The 24,328-nt window shown below is 44.2% G+C and overlaps 3 protein-coding genes across 4 annotated transcripts in view; 2 read left to right on the top strand and 1 right to left on the bottom strand.

Moving 5' to 3' along the window:
- Positions 1-1,786: 1,786 nt before the first annotated feature.
- On the bottom strand, positions 1,787-5,270 carry CD3D (CD3 delta subunit of T-cell receptor complex). Its single transcript, XM_036122956.2, has 5 exons — positions 5,116-5,270; positions 3,056-3,274; positions 2,473-2,604; positions 2,136-2,179; positions 1,787-1,932 (listed from the first exon to the last, which is right to left on the bottom strand). The coding sequence occupies exons 1-5, from the start codon at positions 5,168-5,170 to the stop codon at positions 1,867-1,869; spliced, it is 516 nt and encodes a 171-aa protein (XP_035978849.1). The 5' UTR covers positions 5,171-5,270; the 3' UTR covers positions 1,787-1,866.
- A 1,213-nt stretch (positions 5,271-6,483) lies between these two features.
- CD3G (CD3 gamma subunit of T-cell receptor complex) lies at positions 6,484-16,889 on the top strand. 2 transcript variants are annotated; one of them, XM_036122943.2, is made up of 7 exons: positions 6,484-6,609; positions 11,197-11,220; positions 11,697-11,924; positions 12,521-12,652; positions 13,284-13,327; positions 13,725-13,804; positions 14,446-16,889. In XM_036122943.2, the coding sequence occupies exons 1-6, from the start codon at positions 6,555-6,557 to the stop codon at positions 13,788-13,790; spliced, it is 549 nt and encodes a 182-aa protein (XP_035978836.1). In that variant the 5' UTR covers positions 6,484-6,554; the 3' UTR covers positions 13,791-13,804; positions 14,446-16,889. The 2 variants fall into 2 exon arrangements, with proteins under 2 accessions (XP_035978836.1, XP_035978829.1); XM_036122936.2 differs by having other exon boundaries at positions 13,725-13,808.
- Positions 16,890-19,373: 2,484 nt separating this feature from the next.
- The window catches only part of UBE4A (ubiquitination factor E4A), a 35,111-nt gene continuing 30,156 nt past the window's right edge, over positions 19,374-24,328 (top strand). The window contains exon 1 of the mRNA XM_036122900.2: positions 19,374-19,502. The gene's annotated coding sequence lies outside the window, so the exon portion shown is untranslated. The remainder of the gene's footprint in view (positions 19,503-24,328) is intronic.

Below are 24,328 nucleotides of genomic sequence, written 5' to 3'. Positions count from 1 at the left end.
TCTCTTTCTCTCTCTGATAAATAAATAAATAAATAACTTTAAAAACAAAAAACGGCACAAAAAAAGAGAACCAAAGGACACAAGTTTCCAGAAGGGCTCAGGTGGAGGGCAGTTTTCTCAACCTTGGCTTCACCATGGAATCACCTTAAGCCATTTCGAAAGTCCTGATGCCTTTGCCCAAGATAATCAGAAGCTCTGGAGATTCCCAAGTGCATGCAATGTTGAGAACTAGTGAGAGGTATGGGGGGGATATAAGAGCCTACAAGGACTACAAGGTGAAGGGAAGTGTGCAGGGTGTTGGAAGGAGACAAGTACTGGGTGCAGTAGAAGTCACCGGAAAGTTCCCCAAGGCGGAGGGATCCAATGTGGAAAGCGGGAGGCAGGCTGCAAAGGACTACAGTCCTAGGGATGTAAAGGGTGTAAAGCCATAACCACGAATGAAGCCTGTGTACATTGGAAGTTCATTCTGTCTCTAACAAAATCAGCATCTGTGTATAGCTCAGGAAAATGGTGGGCAGAATCATCCAGATCTCTGGCTGTGTGGTTGTTCATTCTTTCTTTCCCACTTTGGGAACCTTGGTCTTGGAAACTCCCACTCTTATTAAACTGTCCCGAAGTTCTCTCAGTTACCATAACTCAGAGAACAAAAGGAAGGGTTGCCCCTGTGGTAGACAGGAACGAGCATAAAGGACACGAAAGCATTAGTGGCCTCAGTTCTTCCTCTAAACCGGAGACTCTCTATATTGGGGCTTCAGAATCACCTGGGGGCTACATGCCTAGAGTGGAGCCCAAGTGTCTATGTTTTTAATAAATCCTTCAGGCTCCCAAGGTTTCAGAACCACCACCAACCCACTAGCTGAAGATGACATCCATTGAAAATATCCCAAGCCCCTGTCCACTCCCCAATTCCAGCTTTCCAAGCGGGTGAGGAAGGGTAATGAAGAGTTTCTGGTGTTAGTTTATCATGCAGAAGACAGGGGCGGGACAGGGCAGATTCCAAGGAGAGGAAGGTGAATGGTACCTTCTCTACAGGAGTAAAGGTTCCTGAACGGGCCTCTACATTGAAACCTCCTCACAGCTAGTGGCTACCACTCCATGGGGGTCATAAAGCCAAGGCCAGCCCCTTAGCAGAAGTGGGACTTTTGTCGCACATGCTCTCCAGGTCTTGATAAGAAGTGACCTCCTGGGGGGCACCTGGGTGTCTCAGTCGTTAAGCGTCTGCCTTCAGCTCAGGTCATGATCCCAGGGTCCTGGGATCGAGCCCCGCATCGGGCTCCCTGCTCGGCGGGAAGCCTGCTTCTCCCTCTCCCACTGCCCCTGCTTGTGTTCCTTCTCTCGCTGTGTCTCTCTCCGTCAAATAAATAAAATAAATAAATAAAATCTTTAAAAAAAAAAAAAAGGAGTTATCTCCTGGGCCTTTGATGTTTCCACCTCCTCTGCTCATGATGTCATGGAAACTTCTGTGTGGCTGGGTCTGTAAACATAGCAGCCCGCCCTCAACTGTGGTAAGGAAACCAAAGCCCTTCAGGGGTTGTAATAGGGGGCTGGAGGCAACAAGTATCTGAGGGAGTGTGGTGGAGCAGACCCCATCCCCAGGGAGCCCACCGGGCCAGAAACACCAATGGGCCAGAATGGGGTGAGAGACTGCCCATCACACTGTCCATCTGGGGCAGAGGAATGGAAGCAATGAAGGAAGGACACAGGTGGACAGGGAAGGCAAGGGTCCAGCCAAGGCAGAACAACTCCCATGCCTTGCCCGAGAGCCTTGAAAAGTCCAGGCACCTGCTGAGTGAAAGAAGACATCTTTATTGGCTGAGCAAGGGAAGAAGGTACAGTCGATACTCCCATAATCCACCGGTCTCAGGTTCACTTTTTCCGAGGCCAGTTTTCACCAAGATGACTGTACTGAGCATCATTCCGATCTCGAAGGGGCTAGGAGGTGAGAGGGAACAGTGAGGCAGGGTCAGTTTCTCCAGGGAAGACCCCAGTAGGCCCCAGAGATGAGAGCCCATGCCTGAGTTTTCCAGCCCCGCCAGTGATGAGTTCCCCACTAGGACCTTTCATCCGTACACATAACACCTAGCGTCAGGCTCTTCACCCCCTCCCATTCATGTCTCTTTCCCTTTAGGGCTCACCTGATAGAGCTGGTCATTTTCCAACAGAACTTGAGAGTCAGCAGCTAGAAGAAACAGGGGGAAAGAGTCATCAAGGGCCTAGGAGGATGGGACATTGAGACCCCATGACCACTGCAGGAGGACTACAGCTTGTTGTACCCTCAGAAGTCTGCATGGGCAATATGGGCACAAGTCTTCCAATAACCAGTTTTAGGAGTCCTTAGGAGATGCGAGAGTGACTCCAACATGAGACACAACCCACTGCCAGCCCCGGTCTTAGCAGGTGCACACTCATACCCACACCCACAACATACATGTGCATGCACACACACACACACACTCTGTCCCTTCCACTTACCCTTAGAGAGCCTTCCAGTCTCATGTCCAGCAAAGCAATAAACTCCCAAAGCAAGGAGCAGAGTGGCGATTACGTCAGTGATGACGATACCAGCCAGGGTGGCTGAGTCCAGCTCCACACAGTTCTGACACACTGAGGGGAAGAGGGGCCAGAGGAGAGCTGGAGAGCCTTCAAGACCAGGAACCATCTCTGCCTCCTAGGGCAACCCCAGGACCTCACACCAAGACCTAAACTGCAGTAAGATACCTGGAGAAAGGCCTGCTGATGCCCTGGCTACATCCCCCTCTGCCCTTAATCCCAAGGAATCCCTGAGAAGAGTCAAGAGGCAGTATCAGCTTTGTAAGAATGTAAACAAGGCAGCAAGGCCAAACCACTCTCCCAACCAAGCCTCTACTGCTTGAGTCATAAGGTCCTTGCTGTTTTTTCCATTAGTTAAGCTCCAAAGTCTGGCTCCTACCATTACAAGAGTGACCCCCACTTTGTTTAGAGAACAGGTTGGTCCACCACAGTCCCCTCTGGCTATAAGGTTCTCATATCCAGAGGTCCCATTCATTTCAACTCAAAGGGTCCAGAAGGCACATACTTCGATAATATACTTGCATATAAGGTGTTTTGTCGTCTTGTTCATCTGTCCCTTTGCACCTATACACTCCTCGTGGGTCCAGGATGCGTTTTCCCAAGTTCCACGTTTTATTATGTGGGAGTGGTGTTCCACTCGTTCCCTCTACCAGAATGATACTGGTATTGCAATTCAGGAACACCTTGTCCTCAAGTTCCTCCACGGTTATCTTGTAGGGGCTCACTACAGGGAAAACAACAACAACAACAAAGCCCAACCATGATTGCAGCCAGCTGTTTGGTCTGCAGCAGATGCCTTATTCTGCTGAGGTTTATACTTAAAAAGGACCACTTTCTAAGTCTAGGACAATTTATGGTTTCTAGTGAGAGAGACAGAAGTCACAAGAAAAAGGCTTTGGGAGGCTCCCCATGAACTGCAGGGGCCAGGAACGATGCAAGGATTCAGTCCGAGCAGAGCACAGACCCTGATGGACATGGAGCAAAAGAGGAAATCGTAGAGCCGGGCGGATCCAAGAACCTTCCTGGAAATGAGTTCAGACCACTGATTAGAAGTAGAAGGGGAGTGTAGACTGCTGAAGCACCCAAGAGATATGGAAAGGCAGAAGAACGTTCCTTGGTTGGAGATGGCCACATTTGTTCTCCAACAAAACTATTTTTTTTTAAGATTTTATTTATTTATTTGAGACAGAGAGAAAAGGAGCAGGGGGGTAGGGGGAGGGGCAGAGGGAGAAGCAGCCTCCCTGCTGAGCAGGGAGCCCAAGGAGGGGCTCGACGAGGGGTTCCACGAGGAGCTCGATCCCTTTACCCTGAGATCATGACCTGAGCTGAAGACAGACGTTGAACTGACTAAGCCACCCAGGTGCCCCTCCAACAAAACTTCTAATTCTACTTCCCAGCCATCTACAACCCTCCCACTTCAACTTCTCATCCTTTTCCCTCCCTCTTTGCCCCTGCCCCAACTACCAAGAGAATGGGACTCTCACTACTAAAGTCTTTGCCGGGACCAGTGATGGTTGGAGTAGGAGAGAAGCTCGTATGAATTATTCCAGAAGGAGACCCAGGGCAAATCTCATGTAAAGATTTTTAGTTGTTCTACCCTTGCTTAAGGGGAGGGAGGTAGAAAAAATTTTTTTATCAAATTCATTCTTGGGGCTCCATACAAGTCAAGACTTATAGGGAGCTTAAGGGCTGGAGGTATGCACAGCACCTCTCTAGATCCACTGGATTCCTTTGACTGAGAGCATCTCCATAGCCCACAGAGGGGATCTGTGTCTCCAATCCCAGGGAAAAGTGGAATCCAGATTTTTGCTGAATTCATATTCAGTTACCAATTTGAATACAAGAACATCCTCTGGAAAATCCCCAAAAGAGCTGTTTCTCATGTGTCTCAAGCAGGCCAAGATTATATGAGTATATCTCAGGAAGATACATGTACATCAGATGCTTCACATCCTACAGCCACGCTTTCCATGGGGATCTCTTTCCATTGGAAATCCTGGATATCCCAAAGCATTTGTCCCAGTTTGCCTGAGATTGAGGGGTTTCTGGGACAAAGCACTATCAGTTTTAACACCAGGCAAACCAAGATGAGTTGATCATCCTACCACTCCAGATCTACCCTCCTTCCTTCTCCACCTAAAGTTAACTTTCTCTTAAAACATCCCCCTGAGTACTGGGCCATGGCTCCTGGTGGTGACAAATGATGGCCAAATGACTAAGAGTCCTAGATCCCAGAGACTCTCTGTCTTAGAAGGAATAGTGCTCCCTTACCAGCCCTAGGCTCAGGCCCCCGCAGACTGCACATTTCCTGCAGATCTCTGGCCTAAGGCCTTTAGAGAGACATTCAAGGCCAACATGTTCACCTAGCTGGACTCAGTCAAAGCCAAGAGCCTGTTTCCCAAGCCCAAACCCTGTGCTACATCCCAACCCTGCCCTCCTTGACAACTCTGCCTGGTGAAGTAAAGCTAGCATTGAGAAGGACTTTCAAGTGGGGCTCAGTCCAGGTGCTAATGTCCCTCTCAGGTCCCTTCTCCAAGATGCCCCCACCACCTGGAGAAGCCTTACCTTGGGAGAGAAGGACAGCCAGTATCAGGCCAGCCAGAAACCTACAGTGTTCCATTTTCCAGCAGAATTCCTTCAGTAGGTAGACCCAGGTCACAGAACTATCAGCCAGGGTGAGAGATGCCCTCCCCCAACTGACTCACGGGTACCCGGAAAAAGTAAAGGGGCGGGGGAAGAACCAGAAGACGCCTATTTCTCTGCTCTCTGCCGTTGATCATGGGAGACTGTCAGGGTAGGGGTAGACTGGGGGTGGGGTAGGAAGGAAGCAGGTGCAAATTGCTCTTTCTCCGAGCACTGAGCTTGGGGATGAGGTGGAAGAGAGAGCAGAGAATGTGGAAAAGATTGCCTAGACCTCTAGGAAGTAAAAGAAGATTTAGGATGTTCTTTCCCGAGTCATGGATGAAAACCAGTAATTTCAGAGTTTTTGTCAACAGTGTAACTACATTTACTCACCCCCTGAAAACTGCCAGCTCTCAAAACCCTTGAGAGAAAGTGTGAGCCCCATCCCATAAGCCATACCAGCAAGGTTCCTCCCATTTCTGGTCTTTCTTGGGACCCTGCCCGAGGTCCTCCTTGGGCAGCCTGGGGCACCAGACTAAGTAGCTTCTTACCAGTGAGAAGTTGGGCTTTGGAGCTCCCCAAACCAGACATTTGAATCCCAGCTCTAATACTGCCTACCCACTGGCCCTGGGCCAGTTACGGAATTTTTCAGAGCCTAATTTCCTCAGTATCCCAATAAGGATTCGGACAAAAAGTTTGCCTGGTGCGTGAGATATATCACATTTGCTCAATAAGAGATAGTTATTAATAACAGTATGATTGACTCACAGGCAGAGTATGATTGAGCTCTGGCCCCTGGAAATGTAGGGCTTATCTCGTTGCAATTGTCCTACCTATTCTTGTCCAGGCAGGCACCTTTTTGATGATCTTGTCTCAAAAGAGCAGTGAAAAATTCCTAAACAAGGGCCTGGACTGTGGTGGTTTTCTGCTCAGAGCTCCAGCCTTGCACACATGAGTGTTCTCACTTAAATTCATTAGTTCTAGCAAGAAGCAACAACCAGCTGATGTCCTAGCAACCAGCGGTGGCAGAGATGTTTACCCCTCTCATGAAGAAATGGGCCCAAGCCATCTCCTACCCAGAACCCAAGGGGTTTCTCTGTGCAAGCTGTCTCTGAGATGGGGATCCATCACTCTCCGCCTTTCCCTCCCACCACCTTCCATTCTCTACTCCTTCACAGAAAGCAAGATACATATGCACCTGCAGCCTCGCTGGGGCCCCTCGCTGCCCACATTTGAAGTAGAGGGTGGTGGCTCCGGATTCGTGCCTTCTCTCAGGGGCCCCAGCCTGAATGATGCTGGGCGGGGCCAGACTAGCTGCTCTAAGGCAGGCTGGCTGCTGGGAGTTGCTTAGTGCTTCTTCGGGAGGAAAGGCAGAGACTGACATGGAGCTGGGGAAGTATCTGGCTGGCCTCATCTTGGCTGTCACTCTTCTTCAAGGTACGGGGTTCTGGCAGTCCGGAGAAAGGCTCAGGGGAAGAGGTCATTACAGGGAGAGGAAGCCTATTGGGATCTCTAACCTCAAGCCTACCTCAGCTGTCGCACTAGAATTCTGAGAAGGAAGGGCAAAAACGAAGCCTCTTATTGTTCTCTCTTAGAGAGAAGCAGTGTCCCATGGGAGAGCTGGGGTCCTTGTCTCTTAAGAAATGAAATCAAAGGACTTTACTGGCTAGAGGGAGGACCCGGATGCCGCCATCTTAGGTTGCTTGTAGCCCAAAGGGACACAGGCCAGGAACCTGAAAAGAGAAAATATGTGTTCCTTAACTCAGAGCTGGAGTTAGGAGGAGACCTATAAGGCATTCACTCACTCAGTTGGTCAGTTGGTCAACTGGTCAACAAATATGAGTGAGATCCTATTACATGATAGGCTAGGAAGATATAAGGATGAATAAAAAGCTTCTGCCCTAGTGAGCTTATAGTCTAATTGGAGAAATAAGCTTCAGTGTCACCAGACTGAGTAAAAGGTGCTATATAGGATGCCTATATGAATATTCTGTTGGAAATAAGCAACAGGAAGTGGATGAACTGGGTCGATGCCCGGAATCTGGACTAGAGATGGTTCTCCACACACTGGGGGAAGCTAAAACCACGAAAGTTGTTGAAATCATACAAGTACTACGTGAGATGTGAGGAAGAGGGGCTGAGGATGGAACTGAGAGGATATTAACCTTTAAAGGGCAGTTAGAGAAAAACATCTCAGAAAAGAGATAAGAGGACGATCAAAGAGCTGGGATAATCAGATGAGTGCAATATCATAGAAACCAAGGGAGTAGAGAGCTTCCAGAAGGAAAGAATCACCAATAATGAAATATTATAGAGACGTCCTGCTGATAGAAGAATATGTTTAAAAGTTTAAGCCTGTGGGATTTGGCAAAATAAAGGCCATGGATGATTTATAACACTTTCAATGGGGTAGTATGAGTGGAAACCGAATAGAAATGTGTAGAAGATGAGGGCGGGTGATTAAGTACACCAACTATAGACTATTTTTAAAGACGTTTGGATGAGAAGAGAAGAGAGTTTGAGGGTAAGTAGAAAAGGAAATAGGATCTAAGATGAAATATTTTTGAGTGTGAGAGAAATGTGAGCACATTTCTAGGCTAAAGGAAAACAGAGAGAGTAAGTTCCTAGAGTTGATGTTGAAAGGATGGAGTCAAGAGTGGGGTCAAGGACACAGAGGAGAAGGCAAACTTACCCTCTGAGATGAGGAGAAATGAAGTGCAAATGGCTTTGGCCATGGGTAGGCGTGTAGATGGGCAGGAAGCTGGAGAGAATCATTACAGCATCTATGTTCTCAACGACCTAAGTGGCAGACGATGTCGCTTGCTGAAACTGAGCTGGGTGATCGCTGAGTGGGGGACTTGAGGAGGATAGTGAGAGTTTAGAATGATTTCTGCAGAAAATGGGAAAAGAGCCACTAAAGACCACACAGGTAGAGGGGCAGGGCTGAAAGCCTGTGTGAGGCAGATAGATATAGCAGAAAGAGCAACAGAAACCTGAGCTCTGGGTCCAGCTCAGCCACTTATGAGCTGTGTGAACTTGGAGGATGCCTCCTTCCTATGGGCTCTGTCCTCTTACAAGTCAACCTAGGAAATTTGGATACAAGAGCTCTCAAATCCTAAAAAGAAAGAAGACTCAGAGAAACAAAATTAAAGGATGTCAGCAATCAGTTGGACCCTCTCCCCTATAGAATCAGAGTTAGAACGAGGGGCCTCTTTGTTCCTCCCATGATGATCAGGTGGTCAGGGAGAACCGCTGGTGAGAAATCTGCGTGACTGTTTGCCTTGCCTTTTTTTTCTTTTATTCACTCATTCATTCATTCATGCACTCATTCAACAAATATAAAGCTCCTACCATGTTCCAAACACTATGCTAGGTACTATTAATAATCGGTTCAGTCCTGCAAGAGGTTCTAAAACAACTGACTCCTTCCAACTGTTTCCATCATACTTTTTTTCCCTTCGTACTTTGATTCATGCTTCATCTGTCCCCATCACTCCACCTCTAGACACACTACCTCTCTGTCCTTTTCCAACCTGTGTCTTTGCTCAGCTATTCTTTCTCCCCAGGATGCCTTTCTCTGTCCGGTGAATACCTAATCATTCAAGGCCCAACCAAATGTCACCTTCTCTGTTAAGTTTTCCCTGTCCCTGACTCTGGCGCAAAATCAATAGCTTCTAGCCCCTTTCAAATGCATTCACATGAGTACTAAAGATAATTTCTAAGTTCTATTATATTAATTACATGTGTATTTATTTTTCCTACTTCATTGTAAACTCTTTGGAAGCAGCGAGTTAGTTCTTTGTATCACCACTCTTGTCTTTTCACATTGCTTAATCATGCCAGGTACATCATAGTGCATGGTAAATGTTTGCATTCGATCCAATTGAACTGAATTCCGGTGCTAGTTCTCTGTAGTCCATCTACCAGTGCAACTCTACTACTCTGAGTTTTGACACATATTTGAGGGCTATCGAATAGCTACCTCCCCTAGGATGTCCAGGGTTCCTACAAAAAAATGGATCACCAAGGCTGAGGACTTTAGAAGTCTTTAGTTAGTGTAACCCCACTTTTTGCCAGAGCTTTAGCTGCTAAAAAAAACAGAGCATTCTAGACTGTAATAGGCAATACCTTTATGTATATTGCAGTATGGTTCTAATGCTAACCATCCGGAGTTAACATCAGACCCCACAGGTCAAGGGCACTGGGCCCAACAAGAATGCCCTCACTTTAAGTTCCAGGTACAAGTTCAGGGGTTCCTATACCACCTACACTTCTGACAAACTGGGTACAAATCTGGAGGGTTCCCAGATTTAACAATTTGTTAGAACAACTCACAAAACTCGGGAAAGCACCATATTTACTATTACAGTTCAGATTTTTTTTTAAGATTTATTTATTTATTTATTTATTTGAGAGAGAGAGAGCACGAGCAGGATGAGGGGCAGAAGGAGAGGCTGGGCGCCTGGGTGGCTCAGTTGGTTGGGCGACTGCCTTCGGCTCAGGTCATGATCCTGGAGTCCCTGGATCAAGTCCCGCATCGGGCTCCCTGCTCAGCGAGGAGCCTGCTTCTCCCTCCAACCCTCCCCCCTCTCATGTACTCTCTCTCTCAAATAAATAAATAAATCTTTAAAAAAAAAAAAGGAGAGGCAAGCTCTTTGCTGAGCAGGGAGCCCAACGCGGGGCTCAATCCCAGAACTCCAGGACCACGACCTGAGCTGAAGGCAGATGCTTAATGACTGAGCCATCCAGGCACCCCTTTATTATTACAGTTTAATTATAAAAAATAAAATCAGGATTTTCCAAATGAAGAGATGCATAAGGTGAGGTCTGAGAGGGCCCTGAACACAGAGCTCCTGTGCTCTCTCCCTGTGGAATCAGAATATATCACCCTCCTGGTACATTGATGCATTCACCAACCAGGAAGCTCCACTGAGGTGGTTTTTTTTTCTTGACTTTTTTTTTTTTTAAGAGAAAGAGGGAGCAGGGGGAGGGGCAGAGAGAGAGGGTGAGAATCTCAAGTAGGCTCTGTGCCCAGCACAAAGTCCAACACGGGGCTTGATCTCACCACCCAGAGATCATGACCTGAGCCAAAACCAAGAGTTAGATATTCAACGAACTGAGCCACCCAGGGGCACCTCCACTGAGTTTTGTTTTGTTTTGTTTTAAGATTTTATTTATTTATTTGACAGAGAGAGAGAGAACAAGCAGGGGGAGTGGCAGGCAGAGGGAGAGGGAGAAGCAGATTCCCCCACTGAGAAAGGGGCCCAATGCAGGGCTTGATCCCAGGACCCTGGGATCATGACCTGAGTTGAAGGCAGACACTTAACCAACTGAGCCACCCAGGCGCCCCTCCACTGAGTTTTTATTGGGGTTTCATGACATAGGTATAATTGAATTATTGGCCATGTGACTGGACTCAATCTCCAGCTCCCTTCCCCTCCCAGGGCTCAAATTCCCAGATTACATGGGTCTTGACCAGACCCATCCTGAGTCATCTTGTAAAACAAATTCATGTATGGTCCAAAAGCCCACCAAGGGGCATCTGAGTGGCTCAGTCCATTGAGCGTCCAACTTTTGATTTTGGCTTGTATCATGATCTCTGGGTGAGTGGGGCTCCGTACTCAGTAGGGAGTCTGCTTCTCTCTCTCTCGCTCTCCCTCAAGCCCTCTCCCCCTCGTGTGCTCTCCCGCGCTTTCTCTCAAATAAATAAACAAATCTTAAAAAAAAAAAAAAGCCCGCCAAGAATAAAAAAGACACCCGTATCACTCATGAAATTCCAAGGCTTTAGAAATTCCCTCCTAGGAATCCATGACAAAGACCAGACAAATTCTTTATTATACAACACCCTGAATTTAATTTGGTGATGTAGGCTACAACCCAGGGAAGTAAGTCTAGATACTACCCACTCTCTGAGATTAGGATATCTAATCTATCTTGGCCTCAAATGACCAAGGAAATGATATCTCAGGGCATCTGGACAACTCCATGCCCAGCTGATCCTCTGTCTCTCTTCTGTCTCTACAGGTACTATAGCCCAGAAGAAAGAAGGTAGGCTGAATGGCTTCTTTACATCCTCAAACACTGAGAAAATTCACAGAAATATGGTTCCTATGCTAATAGTCCTATAGGACTGAGTGACAGAGGGGATGGGATGATCAGTGATAATAGCAAACCTCTCATTGTCAACCAAATGAGTGGCCAGTCATGACCTTTCTGGGCACCTTTCCTGTAGCCAAACAATTAACTCTCTAGTTCTTGGAGTAGAAACAGGACCCCAGCAGCTAGGCATTACTCAAAGTGGGACCCATGAACCAACACCATTGGCATCATGTTAGAAATGCCCCATTTCATCTCCTTCCCAGAACTACTAAATAGAATCTGAAATTCTCACCAGATTCCCCATGTGGTCCATGTGCACATTAAAGTTTGAGAACCACCACTACAATGGTCTTGTTGTGATACCTTGGGGCAGGGAAAATTTCAGAGGAAAGATCCTTAACAGACGGTGGCTTTTCCCTTTTCAGAAGTTCCTGTGGTAAAAGTAGATGGCAATCGAGAAGATGGTTTGGTATTTCTGATTTGTGACTCAAAAGACACAAATATCACATGGTTTAAAGACGGGAAGGCAACAACTTCCTCGCATAAAAATAAAAACAAGTTTGATCTGGGAAGCAGTATCATGGACCCTCAAGGGATATATCAGTGTCAAGGATCAAAGAACATTTCAAAACCACTCCAAGTATATTACAGAAGTATGTAATCCCCTTTGGTTTGTTTGTTGTCCAATTAAGCAGTACTGCTGTTCTGGTGGGCTTCCTATCCCTGGTGAGTGTGGGAAGAGACACTCAGTGGTTCTCGTTCTCTTAATCTCAGCGTGCCTCTTTTTGAATATAACAAGACAGTTCCCCCATCTTCTTGGAAAAGCATAACCAGTCCTGTAAAACCTGGTTTAATTTTGGATAGGCCTTCATGGATTGGAGCAGTCAGCTATTCATATAAACTGAGTTGGGGTAGCCCAGGGAGACAGAGGGGATTATAAGGTGAGCAGCAATGAAATGTAGAAGGCAGTTGACCACGGAGAAAGGGATCTGATCTTCCTTCTATTTCACATAGTTCCTGGTGGTCAGACTATATAGGCTTCCCTAGGATGCCTGGGGGACAGAGGGATATCAAGTGTATTGCATTCTTAGTCCGGGGATCTTCCCAGGCAATTCCCTTACCATACCTTGCACAGAGAGAGGAATCTGCTACCCCAAATGGAGGCATTAGCACGTGTAGGTGAGAGTAAAAGATTCAGAAGAACCACTTTCACACCCTGACGGAGTATTGTCCCTCCCTTTCCCCACAGTGTGTCAGAACTGCATTGACCTGAATGCAGGCACTGTATCTGGCTTTGTCTTCGCTGAAATCTTCAGCATTTTCTTCCTTGCTGTCGGGGTTTACTTCATTGCTGGACAGGATGGAGTTCGCCAGTCAAGAGGTAAAAGAATGTTCCTCAGTAAGAGATGAGACCACCTGGGACCCTGAGTTTCCTTCCTACCAAAGAGACCCAATAGAAGAGATGAGGTGGGCATGTATTGCCATCTAGCCCAATTGGGTGTAAAGGACACTGGTGTGTCCACAGCATAATTACCTGTCTCGAGATCCACCTCCCTCTGATTTTCCTCCGATTCCTCTGATTTTAAAAAAAAACTCTTTAACTGAACCAAAACCTACAGAGAGAAACATGCATGAATGACAAGCATACAGCTAAACAAGCAAACTTACCCACGAATCCAACACCCAGTTTAAGAAAGAGAATATTACCCACACCCTAGACGTCCCCCTTGTGGTCAATTCCAGCCTGTGCCTCTCCCCCAAAGCGAGTACTAGCCTGACTTCTAAGAACGTTGATTAATTTTGCCTGTTTTCACTCCTTATGTCAATGGACTCCAGAAGTACTCTTGTGTGTGTGCCTCTGGTACTCAAAAAAACACGCCTGTGAGATCTTTCCGCCTTGTTGTATGTAGATGTATTTCACTCTTACTGCTATTTAGTGCTCCGGTGTGTGAATATAACCCAATTTCTTCACCATTCTACCTTGCGGTTTTTTTTTTTTTTTTTTTTTGTAGCTTCAGACAAGCAGACTCTGTTGTCCAATGACCAGCTTTACCAGGTAAGGGAAGGGGGAATGAAAGAGACACTGCTACAGTTAGTAGTACAATTGGGGGATGGGGGACAAGTTATTCAGAGGATACTATACAGATAAGGAACTGCTTAGGGCATACCAAATGATTACATAGTTGCACTTTGGGTAGAATGGATGAAATGAAGAGAAAGGTTGAGAGAGATTGAGGTCAGGATCCAGGGAGAAAAAGCTGAAGAACACAGAGAGAGGGACACACAAAGAAACTGTATACAGAGCCTCCACCCTCCTTGTCCTCTTTCCACCCCCAGGACAGTGAAGCACCCACTCCAAAGCCTTGCACATGAAAAGCATTCAATAAATATGCATCAAATTAATTCACAGAGGAGGAGGGAAAGTGAGTTTATGACCGTGCTGTCCTTTCTAGCCCCTCAGAGATCGGGAAAATGACCAATACGGCCACCTTGAAGGAAAGCGATTGAGGAAAAACTGAACTCAGGACTCAAAGTAGGTGTGTCCTTCTACACCAATTCTAAGAAATTACCTTTCCTGGGGCGCCTGGGTGGCTCAGTAGGGTAAGTGTCTGATTCTTGATTTCAGCTCAGGTCATGATCTCAGGGTTGTGAGCCCCTCACTGAGCTCTGTGCTCAGCACGGAACCTGCTTAAGATTCTCTCTCACCCTCTCCCTCTCCCCCTCCCCCCCAGTGCTCGCTCACTCTCTCTCACTCTCTAGAAGAAAAAGAAAAAAAACACCTTTCCTTTACCTGCCTTCCCATCTGTTGCCAAGTCTATCTCCTTTTTCCAAACAGCTATAAGCTTAGGAGAGGGTGGGTGACTGATAGTCCCTTGTCATGAGGGGACTGTCCTGTGCATTGCAGGGTTTTTAGCAGCATCCCTGGCCTCAATCCACCAAATCCCAGGAGTATCCCCAGTTGTAACAATCAAAAATATCTCCAGATATTTCAAGTGTATCCTCTGGGGCAAAATCAGCATTCGTTACGAACCACTGACCTATATTAACCTTTTGATCAACCAGTCAATCAATCAGAAGTTCTGATTCAATCAATCAAGTTTCAACCAGGAAAACAGGACCCAAGCACTATTTGGTTTTCTGAACCAATTCCAATTTTTTCTTTTTTCAATCCAGGTGTTCTCCCTTTGAATAGTTCTCAGAAACATGGCAATACGTTTTGGAGCACTCCTAGCAAAGAGACGGTCAGCCCTAAATCTAGATTCAAGTCTCCCAAAGGTGACAAATAGAGAAGAAAAGCCCATCAGGGCAAATTTGGATTTTTCTCAAAATAAATAAACTAAAAGTAAAGTAAAAATATGGATGGTGTTGCAGGAGCGCCACCTATTGGGAGGTAATTTTTCTGTAAAAGAAAACTGAAAAGGTCAAATAACCCCCTCTATTTGAATGTTACTTTTTTAAAGTTCTAATTTTTATTTACCTTCTGTATAAGTCATAATTTACATGGTTCAAATATACAATGAAGGTCTCCCTCCACCTCCATCCCCAGCCATTCAGCTGTCCTTTCCAGAGACAAACAATATTCTAGTTTCTTATATATCTTTATTAGGTATATAAGGTATTATAAATCAGAGGTATTCTAGGCATACGTAAGCAAACTCTCTTTTTTTTTTCCATAAGCAAACTCTTAAGTACACATTATTCTTCCCTTCCCTATTTTTCACACAAATGGTACCATGCTATACATCTTGCACTTTTCGCCTAATAAAACTTAAGATTATTTCATACCAGCAAGTAAAGGAGCGCCTTTTTTTTTTTAATGCAACCACATTGCACAGACTCACTATGATTTATTTAATCAGTCCTCTATTAATGGACAAAATATTACTGCCAATATTTTGCTCTTAAAATACTGCAATGACTAACACTGTATAAATGTCATTTTAAAAATAATTGTATTGAGGTATAAATTATATGCTATAAAATTCACTCATTTTAAGCAATTTCTCCTGTTCTCAGTAAGTTTTACAAAATTTACCCAGCTGTGCAATCAACACAATCATTAGAACATTTCCATTACCCTCTTAAGATTTCTTCTGCTGTTTGCAGTCATTCCCTGTTCCCACTCTCAGCCCCAGGCAACCACTAATCTCTTTTCTGTCAGAGTTGCCTTTTCTACACATTTCATATAAATGGAATTATACAATATGCTGTTAATTATAAAATGTGCTGGACAATCTCATGTCAAAGATCACGCTAATCTTTGTGTGCACCCCATGTCTACATTTCTCTGGGATTGACACCTGGGAGTGAAGAATTGCTGTGTTGTATGGCAAATTTATGTTTAACTTTTTAAGAAATTCCCTGTACCATTTTACGTTCCCACTAGCAATGGATGAGGGTTTCTGTTTCTCCATATCCTCATCAATATTTGTTACTTTGTTTTTTTCGTATAGCCGATTCTTCTAGGTATAAAATGGTATCTTATTGTACCTTTAATTTGCATTTCCCTAATGATTAATGTTGTTGAACATCTTTTCATGTGCTTGTCCGCCATTCTTATATCTTCAGTGAAACATCTATTTCAAATATTTTTTTTTAATTTGGGTTGTTTCTTTGTCTTACTGTTGAATTGAAAGAGTTCTTCTATATTTTGAATACAAGTCCTTTATTACATATATGATTTACAAATACATCGACCAGTCTGTGGCTTGTCTTTTCATTCTCTTCATGGTGACTTTTGAAGCACAAAAATTTTTAATTTTGATGAAGTCCATTTTACCCTTTTTTTTTTTATGGATTGTGCTTTTGATGTCATGCCTAAGAAATCTTTGACAAACTCAAGGTCATGATGATTTCTCCTATGTCTTCTTTTTGTAGTTTTTAAAGTTCCATAGGTTTACTTCTGACAAATGTCATTTTGAACATACTTACGACAATTCATAACAAATACAAATAAATGAGATTTGGAAGCCATAATGTATTTGCACTTGTAATTTTATTAAATATTGCCAAATTGCACTTCATGGAGGTTGGACCAGTGTTTACTCCCAGTAACAATAATTGAGAGTGCCTTTTACTCCCTACTTTTTGAACTTTGCCAATCTGATAAGTTAAAAATGGCATCTCAGTGTAGTTTTAATTTACATTTTCCTTATTAAAAATGGAAGTGAACCATGTGTTTTTCCTTCTCATGATATATAGGCTCATATCCTTTTATCTTTTTCTTATTGACTTGCAACAGCCCTTTACATATGTGGGAAATTAGATCTTTTGTTTGTGATATTAGTTGCAGATATTATTCCAATTTTGGTATTTGTTCTTTGACTTGATGATGATTGGTTTTCTATGTACATTTTATTTATCTGCATATAGTAGAATTCACTGGTCTTTTATGGCTTCTAGGTTGTTTCCTATTTAGAAAGGTCTTCCCCAATTTAAGATTATTCTTTTAGGGGCACCTGGGTGGTTCAGTCAGTTAAGCATCTCTCTTTGGCTCAGGTCATGATCCCAGGGTCCTGGGATTGAACCCCACAATGGGCTCCCTGCTCAGTGGGGAGTGCCACTCCTGACTGCTTGTTCTCTCTCTCAAATAAAGAAATAAAATCTTTTTTAAAAAAGATTATTCTTTTGGGGCGCCTGGGTGGCTCAGTTGGTTAAGCGACTGCCTTCGGCTCAGGTCATGATCCTGGAGTCCCTGGATCGAGTCCCGCATCAGGCTCCCTGCTCAGCAAGGAGCCTGCTTCTCCCTCTGACCCTCCCCCCTCTCATGTGCTCTCTCTCTCTCATTCTCTCTGTCTCAAATAAATAAATAAAATCTTTAAAAAAAAAAAAAAAGATTATTCTTTTAAAAAAGTTTTCCTATGGGGGCACCTGGGTGGCTCAGTCATTGAGCATCTGCCTTCGGCTCAGGTCATGATCCCAGGGTCTTGGGATCGAGCCCCACATCGGGCTCCCTGCTCGGCGGGAAGCCTGCTTCTCCCTCTCCCACTCCCCCAGCTTGTGTTCCCTCTCTCACTGTGTCTCTCTGTGAAGTAAATAAATAAAATCTTTAAAAAAAAAAAAAAAGAAAGTTTTCCTATGAATTCCTCTGACATTTTTATGGTTTCATATTATACATTTAAATGAATGATCCATCTTGAATTAATTTTAATGTAAAGGCCTAACATATTGACTAACTTTCACACCACATAGCTACCCAACCATTCCAGAACTATTTTTTGAATGATCCATTTTGTTCCCATTGATTTTAAATGGTGTTACACGGTCACCAGACTGTAAGCTCCAGGAAGGAAAAGACTTGTGTATTTTTTACTAATGTATCTTCAGAAACTAGTATAATGCTGGAACAAGACAGGCATTCAAAGATTGCACAGAGCTCTGTGTGTGTATATGTGTGTGTGGTGAAGTATACATAACATGAAATTTACCATTTTAAACATTCTAAGTGTACTATTCAGTGGCATTAAGTACATTCACAATGCTGTGCAACCATCACCACCAACCATTTCAAGAACTTTTTTCATCACCTTAACCTCTGTACTCATTAAACAATAATTCCCCATTCTTCCCTTCCCCCAGCCCCTGGTAACCTCTACTCTACTTTTCTATCCCTATGAATTTGCCTATTCTAGGTACCACATATAAGTGGAATCATACAGTATTTGTCCTTTTGTGTCTGGCTTTTTTCACATAACATAATGTTTTCAAGGTTTATCCATGTTGTAGCATGTATTAGCATTTCAGCCTTTTTAAGGCTAAATAATAGTCAATTGTATGTATATACCACATTTTGTTTATCCATTCATTTGTCAGTGCACATTTTGGGTTGTTTCCCCTTTTTGGCTATTATGAATAATATTGTTATGAACATTGGTGTACAAGTATCTGTTTGAGTCCCTGCCTTCAATTCTTTGTGGTGTATACCCAGAAGCAGAATTGCTGTATCATATGGTAATTCTATGTTTAACTATATGAGGAACCACCAAAATTTTCCCAAAGTGCTGCACTATTTTGCAATCCCATCAGCAATGTCCAAGGGTTCCTTATCTCTCCTCCTCGCCAACACTTATTTTCCATTTTTTTGATAATAGACTTCCTAAAGGATGTGAGGTATTATTTCATTGCAGTTTCGATTTGCATTTCCGTAATGATTAGTGTCATTGAGCATCTTTTCATGTGCTTATTGGCCATTTGTATATCTTCCTTGGAGGAATGTCTATTCAAGTCCATTGCCCATTTTTGAATCACTGTGTGTTTTTGTTTTTGTTGTTGTGTTATAGTTCTTTATATATTTTGGACATTAATCCTTTATCAGACATATGACTTACAAATATTTTGTCTCATTCTATGAATTTTCACTTGCACTTTTTTTTTTTTTAAAGATTATATTTATTTGACAGAGAGACACAGCGAGAGAGGGAACACAAAGGGCTCCACGCTGCGCTCCACGTGGGGCTCCACGCGGGGCTCCATCCCAGGGCCCTGGGATCATGACCTGAGCCGAGGGCAGACGCTTAACGACTGAGCCACCCAGGCGCCCCTTCACTTGCACTCTGGAAAAGTATGCTGCTTTCACTGCCTTTGTATACCTCAAAGTAACCTTGTAGCACGCATGTTGTCACCACTTTACAGATAAAACTGAAATCCAACACTAGCATATCTTAGCACACTGCCTGACACCTAATAAGAGCTCAAAACTTTGTTATCGTTATTGCTGTTATTGCTGTTGTTGTTGCCTCATATAATAATCTATGAAGAGTAACAGAAGCGGCTTCAAAAAGGCATGACACTGGCGGGAAAAATAGAAAGCAAAAACCCACAGAGGTTGCCAGCGGCACCACGGATCACCAAGTCATAGCCTCCGGCTATACACCGATTTCAAAACCCGCCTCGTTTTTCACCAAGCTCCAAACCAACCACCCCCATGCTCCCGCCCCACCAACCCTCCCGGGACCCGCCCCGGACCCGCCCCGGACCCGCCCCGGCCGGAGCCCAAGGCCACTTCCGGCCGCTTCCGCCCCGCCCAGCTAGCTAGCGCGTGCGCCGTGGAGCTGTTTGCGCGCCAGTTCCCCGCGCAGAGCGGCACACCCTGTTTCCGGCGCCGGGATAAGATTCCACGAGGCCCGGCGCTTGGTCATGATGTAAGTTCCGGTTGCTGTGCTGAGTCGGAAGTGGGAATCCTTCGGCCACTAAGACTTGTCGTGTCGTCGCTGCTGGCCCTTCAGGCTCTGGTAAGAGAGGAAATAGCTTGACGGGAGGGGATCGTTGAGTCTGCGATGGGATTTTCTATTCCTAGTTGAATGCCACTCCAGGTCTCTGCACTCTTGCCTCCAAATTCCTTCTCCTGTGTTTTCCTGACTCTTGACCCACTCCTTCGTGAACTTCGACCCTGTCTGATTTGGGACCCCTTTACAGTGCCCAAGCTTCTGGCACCTCTACCGTTTTTTGCCATTCCCCTCCAGGAAAAGGCCAGAAATAAAATCTTTTTATTTTATACTGGCCTTGCATTATCTTTGACTTCCTTTCTCTGAAAGGAACGCCGAGTGGGTGGGTCTCCCTCTTCGCGGCGAATCCCTTACGGAACCTGGAGAGATGAAATGCAAAGCGTAGACAACAAATAGCCAGATGCCAAAGAAGGGGAAATTAAGCACGAGTCGCAGCAGTCAAACCAGTTGAATACATATGGCAAGATAATTGACATTTTTTAAGGCAGGTGATCAGTTCACTACTCAAAACTCTCCTGGCGCTCTGCTTCGTGCTCCCTCACGAATATAGGGCGTAGAAGACACTAATAATCTGAGTAACCGCAGTTCTGGAGCTTATATTTGATGGATCTTCTCTTTGGGATCAGTTTTTCGCTCCCAGAGTAAGGACTCGTTTAGTCTCACTGTTTTGGTCTCCTATGGGAACCCTCCTGAGATAAAATGGGACCCAGGAAAGAATGCTGTTGGCTTTTTGACTTGAGGAGATCCTTCTAGCTTGTCGATGTGTTGTTAGGATCTGTTGCCACTTTGGCGGGACTTGAAAGAATTTTGGGGTGGAACATATAACAATGAAAACATTTTAATTCATTTTTAGTTTAATGTCTCACCAGGACAGAGACCTTAAAAAGTATGGTTTAACAGAGCTCGATTTTTGCCAGTCCAATTTTACAAAGTATTCTACGTATTTTCCTAAAAGCAATAACAAGTCTGATGTTAAAACATTTGCGTGCTCACCTCTTTAAGGGCTGACAATGGTCCTTAGGGATTAACAGTACTGTTCATAAACAAAAGATTGAATGGGGTGGGGAGGGTGATTGTAGTACTGGAAGTAAATAGCTGTTGTAGATGTAGACCCTTGCAGCGAGTAAGTAGGACATATTAAAATGGAATCAAATCTGGGTTGCCTGGGTGGCTTAGTTGGTTAAGCATCAGACGGGCTCAGGTCATGATCTCTGGGTCCTGGAATCGAGCCCCAATTCGGGCTCCCTGCTCCCTATGCCCCACCCCCCGCTCCTACTCATGTGCAATCTCTCTCTCTCAAATAAATAAAATCTTTTTTAAAAAAGTAATCAAATCCAAAAGCTCCTAAGGATTGATGGTGGCACCATCCCAAAAGCTGACAACAGGATGGTGCTGTATCTCTGTATGGCAGTTGAAAATAGGAGATTATGAGTAATTGGTGACATTGAATATTAAAACAAAATATCAGGGTTCTTATTTTATCAGACCTGTTGGGAGTAGGTAATATCTAGGTACTGTTATATTTGTGAGACCATGGAACGTATCTATACTGACATCTCCACAAAGGTTCCCATCAAGTGATCATTCTTCCCGTTTCCGGTGAAACTTTTTAAAAGTGGTTACACAATATTGGACTATGAAAGTAGTTTGTGCACAGATTTGAAGTTCATATGAGAAAGATGAACTTAGTGAGGTAGGCAGAAACTTTTTTGTTTTTCAAAAAGACGTATAGCAGAGATGACAAGAGATTTATTTCCGTTCTCTATTCTACACATCCTGAGATACCAAAGAGCCACAAGTGTCTGGCCCAGAAGCTTGACCTGCTACTGCAACCCAAGACACATAGTAAAGCCCTTACCTTGAAGGAAGATCATGGGTGCTTACAAGGAGGTCAGGAGTAATGACTTGTAAGATTGAATCATTCAATAAATATTTATTTGGGATTCTGTGATTGTAATGTACAATGCTGGACACAGAAGAAAAACTAATCAGATATGAAATTGTACTCAGATTGCTTACTGTCTAGCAAGGTAGAAGGTCTGCATTAGGAATACAACGTAGAAAGTTATACATCCTATTAATATAGATGAAATGTAATGGGAAGCTAGCTTCTTTTTTTTTTTAAGATTTATTTATTTAGGGGTGCCTGGGTGGCTCAGTCGTTAAGCGTCTACCTTTGGCTCAGGTCATGATCCTGGGGTCCTGGGATCGAGCCCCACGTCAGATTCCCTGCTCTGCGGGAAGCCTGCTTCTCCCTCTCCCACTCCCCCTGCTTGTGTTCCCTCTTTGGCTGTGTCTCTCTGTCAAATAAATAAAATCTTTTAAAAAAAAAAAGAAAAGAAATATTAAAAAAAAAGATTTATTTATTTATCTTAATGCACGCACACGCAGCAGGGAGGGGCAGAGGGGGAGTCTTAAGCAGACTACAGTTGAGTGTGGAGCCTGACATGGAACTCAGTCTCACGACTCTGAGATCATGACCTGAGCTGAAACCAAGCATCGGACACTTAACGGACTGTGCCACCCAGGTGCTCCTAGCTTCTTTTTGTAATGTGACAGTATAATATTGGGAAAGGAGGAAATAATGCCATTTATTATCATAAATCCTGTTTATTTGTCTTGATAGTCTAAGGAGCCTATCTTTTCATATGTTCTGTATTCCTCACTTTCACCTTGCTTCCTTTCTACCTCTTATAGAGGTACAGATGATGCATCTCCTTTGTATTTTTTTTTTTTTAAAGATTTTATTTATTTGTCAGAGAGAGAGAAAGCACAAGCAGGGGGAGCTGCAGGCAGAGGGAGAAGCAGGCTCCCCACCGAGCAAGGAACCCGATGCGGGGCTTGATCCCAGGACCCTGGGATCATGACCTGAGCCAAAGGCAGACGCTTAACTGACTGAGCCACCCAGGCGTCCCCCTCTCCTTTGTATTAATTTAAACTCTTTTCAGTTGTGTTTTTTAAGATTTTTTTTTTAATTTTTTTAAGATTATTTATTTATTTGTCAGAGAGAGAGAGCACAAGCAGGGGGAGCAGCAAGCACAGATAGTATGCAGGCCCCCCGCTAAGCAGGGAGCCCGATGCGGGACTCCATCCCAGGACCCTGGGATCATGACTTGAGGTGAAGGCAGTCACTTAACCGACTGAGCCACCCAGGCGTCCCTAAGATTTTATTTTCAAGTATTCTCTACACCCAACGTGGAGCTCAAACTTAGAACCCTGACATCAAGAGTTGCATGCTGTACTGACTGAGCCAGCCAGGTGCCCCTCTATTGTGTTTTTAAAAGCCCGTTCAAACTGGCTTACACAATATAGGGAAATCTGTTGGCTTTTTTATAACGGAAAGACTCTTTCCATCTCTCAACTCTGTTTTCCTATATCTTGACTTAGTTTGGGGGTAGGCCTCTTCTAGATGATGGAAAGATGGCAATTCCAGGTTTATTTCTTATCCTGCTAACAACCCAAGCAGGAAAAAAGAGTTCCCTTTTCTGTAGATTCAGCCAAAGGCCTGAAGCTGGGTGTTCATTGATTCTGATAGGCCTTGTTAGGGTCTTGTGCCTACTCCTCAATCAGTCACTTTGGCCAGAGTATGCTGCATTCTTTTTGGCCAAGCCAGATTCATATGCTCATTCCTGGAGCTAGTGGGTGAGGCCATCCTCTTCTGAACACATGGACTGAGAATGGGATGGATCCCCAAAGGAAAAATGTAGGGTGTCATGTTGAAAAAAGAGGATGATGTTTCAAAGACAGAAAATGACAAGAGCTCACTATACTTTTTGCATGCCTCTGGACTTGAGGGTACCTTAGGATAGAGGTAGGGTGGTGGTCAGCTAACAATGAGACAATTGTTAGTGTCTCTACATGAATTAGGAGCAATGATTAAGCTTATGCAGTGGTTAAATGAGGGGGAAGTCCTCTCAAGGATCATGAATTTCAGCACTAAATGTGCTATCTTTATTTTTGGATTATTAAGCTTAACTAAACTATACATTGCAAAAAATAAATTTATAGAGCAACATCTACATTTCCTTGAGCAGTAAAGCCCAGAACCATGCTAAGAGGAGACTAGACTGTGTGCCTAAGTCATTACAGATGATTAGCCATTAGCTCTTATGCAGAAAACACTTGACAGAGAGGGTGAAGCGACTGGTGGAGATGTCTCAGAATTGTCAAGAAGTGTTAGAGTCTCTCCTCCTCCAGAAAATAAGGGTAACTTTTCCGACTTGTATTAGTTTTTGTTAATATGTTTCTGTAAGGAGTCTTACCTTAGGAGATTAAAGGTAGACCCCAAAAAATTTTTTTCTCCTTCCCTCATACCCCGTCCCCACTCTTTTTAAGTAAGGCCTCTGTCCTTTTAGCAGCTCAGTATCTTTGAGAGCTGAATATTCATACCCTTTGTCTCTTCCCCACCCTTTTCAGGGTTGTACTTCTGTGCTGTGGCCTTAAAATTTCAGGAAGGGAAGAAAGCCTTTCAGGGCGCTGCACTCATCCCATTGTGCCTCTGAGTCCCCTTGGTGCTTGAATGAGGAAATGTAATCAGAAGAGTGCAAATGCAGACTCAGTTAGCTCCACTAAATACCTTTGAGGTATATATCTATGATTTCATGTTCCACATTAGGAATTGGTGTGTGTTGGCAGTATTATAAAAAATCAAATAAGTAGTGGAAATTAAATATAGAATTAAGCAAAGACCATTTAGTTTTTAGTGGAAGAAATCTCAATTGTTTTAAGCCTCGGAGTAGAGATAAATTGCCTAATACATATTTGAAACCCACAACACGCTGTTGGTCAGGTTCCGGTCCTTATTTGCCATTCCATGTCCGATACAGGCTTAC

The sequence above is a fragment of the Halichoerus grypus genome, chromosome 11, assembly GCF_964656455.1.
Source record: "Halichoerus grypus chromosome 11, mHalGry1.hap1.1, whole genome shotgun sequence".
Taxonomy (NCBI): Eukaryota; Metazoa; Chordata; class Mammalia; order Carnivora; family Phocidae; genus Halichoerus; species Halichoerus grypus.
This window is presented reverse-complemented; position numbering and strand designations above follow the sequence as displayed.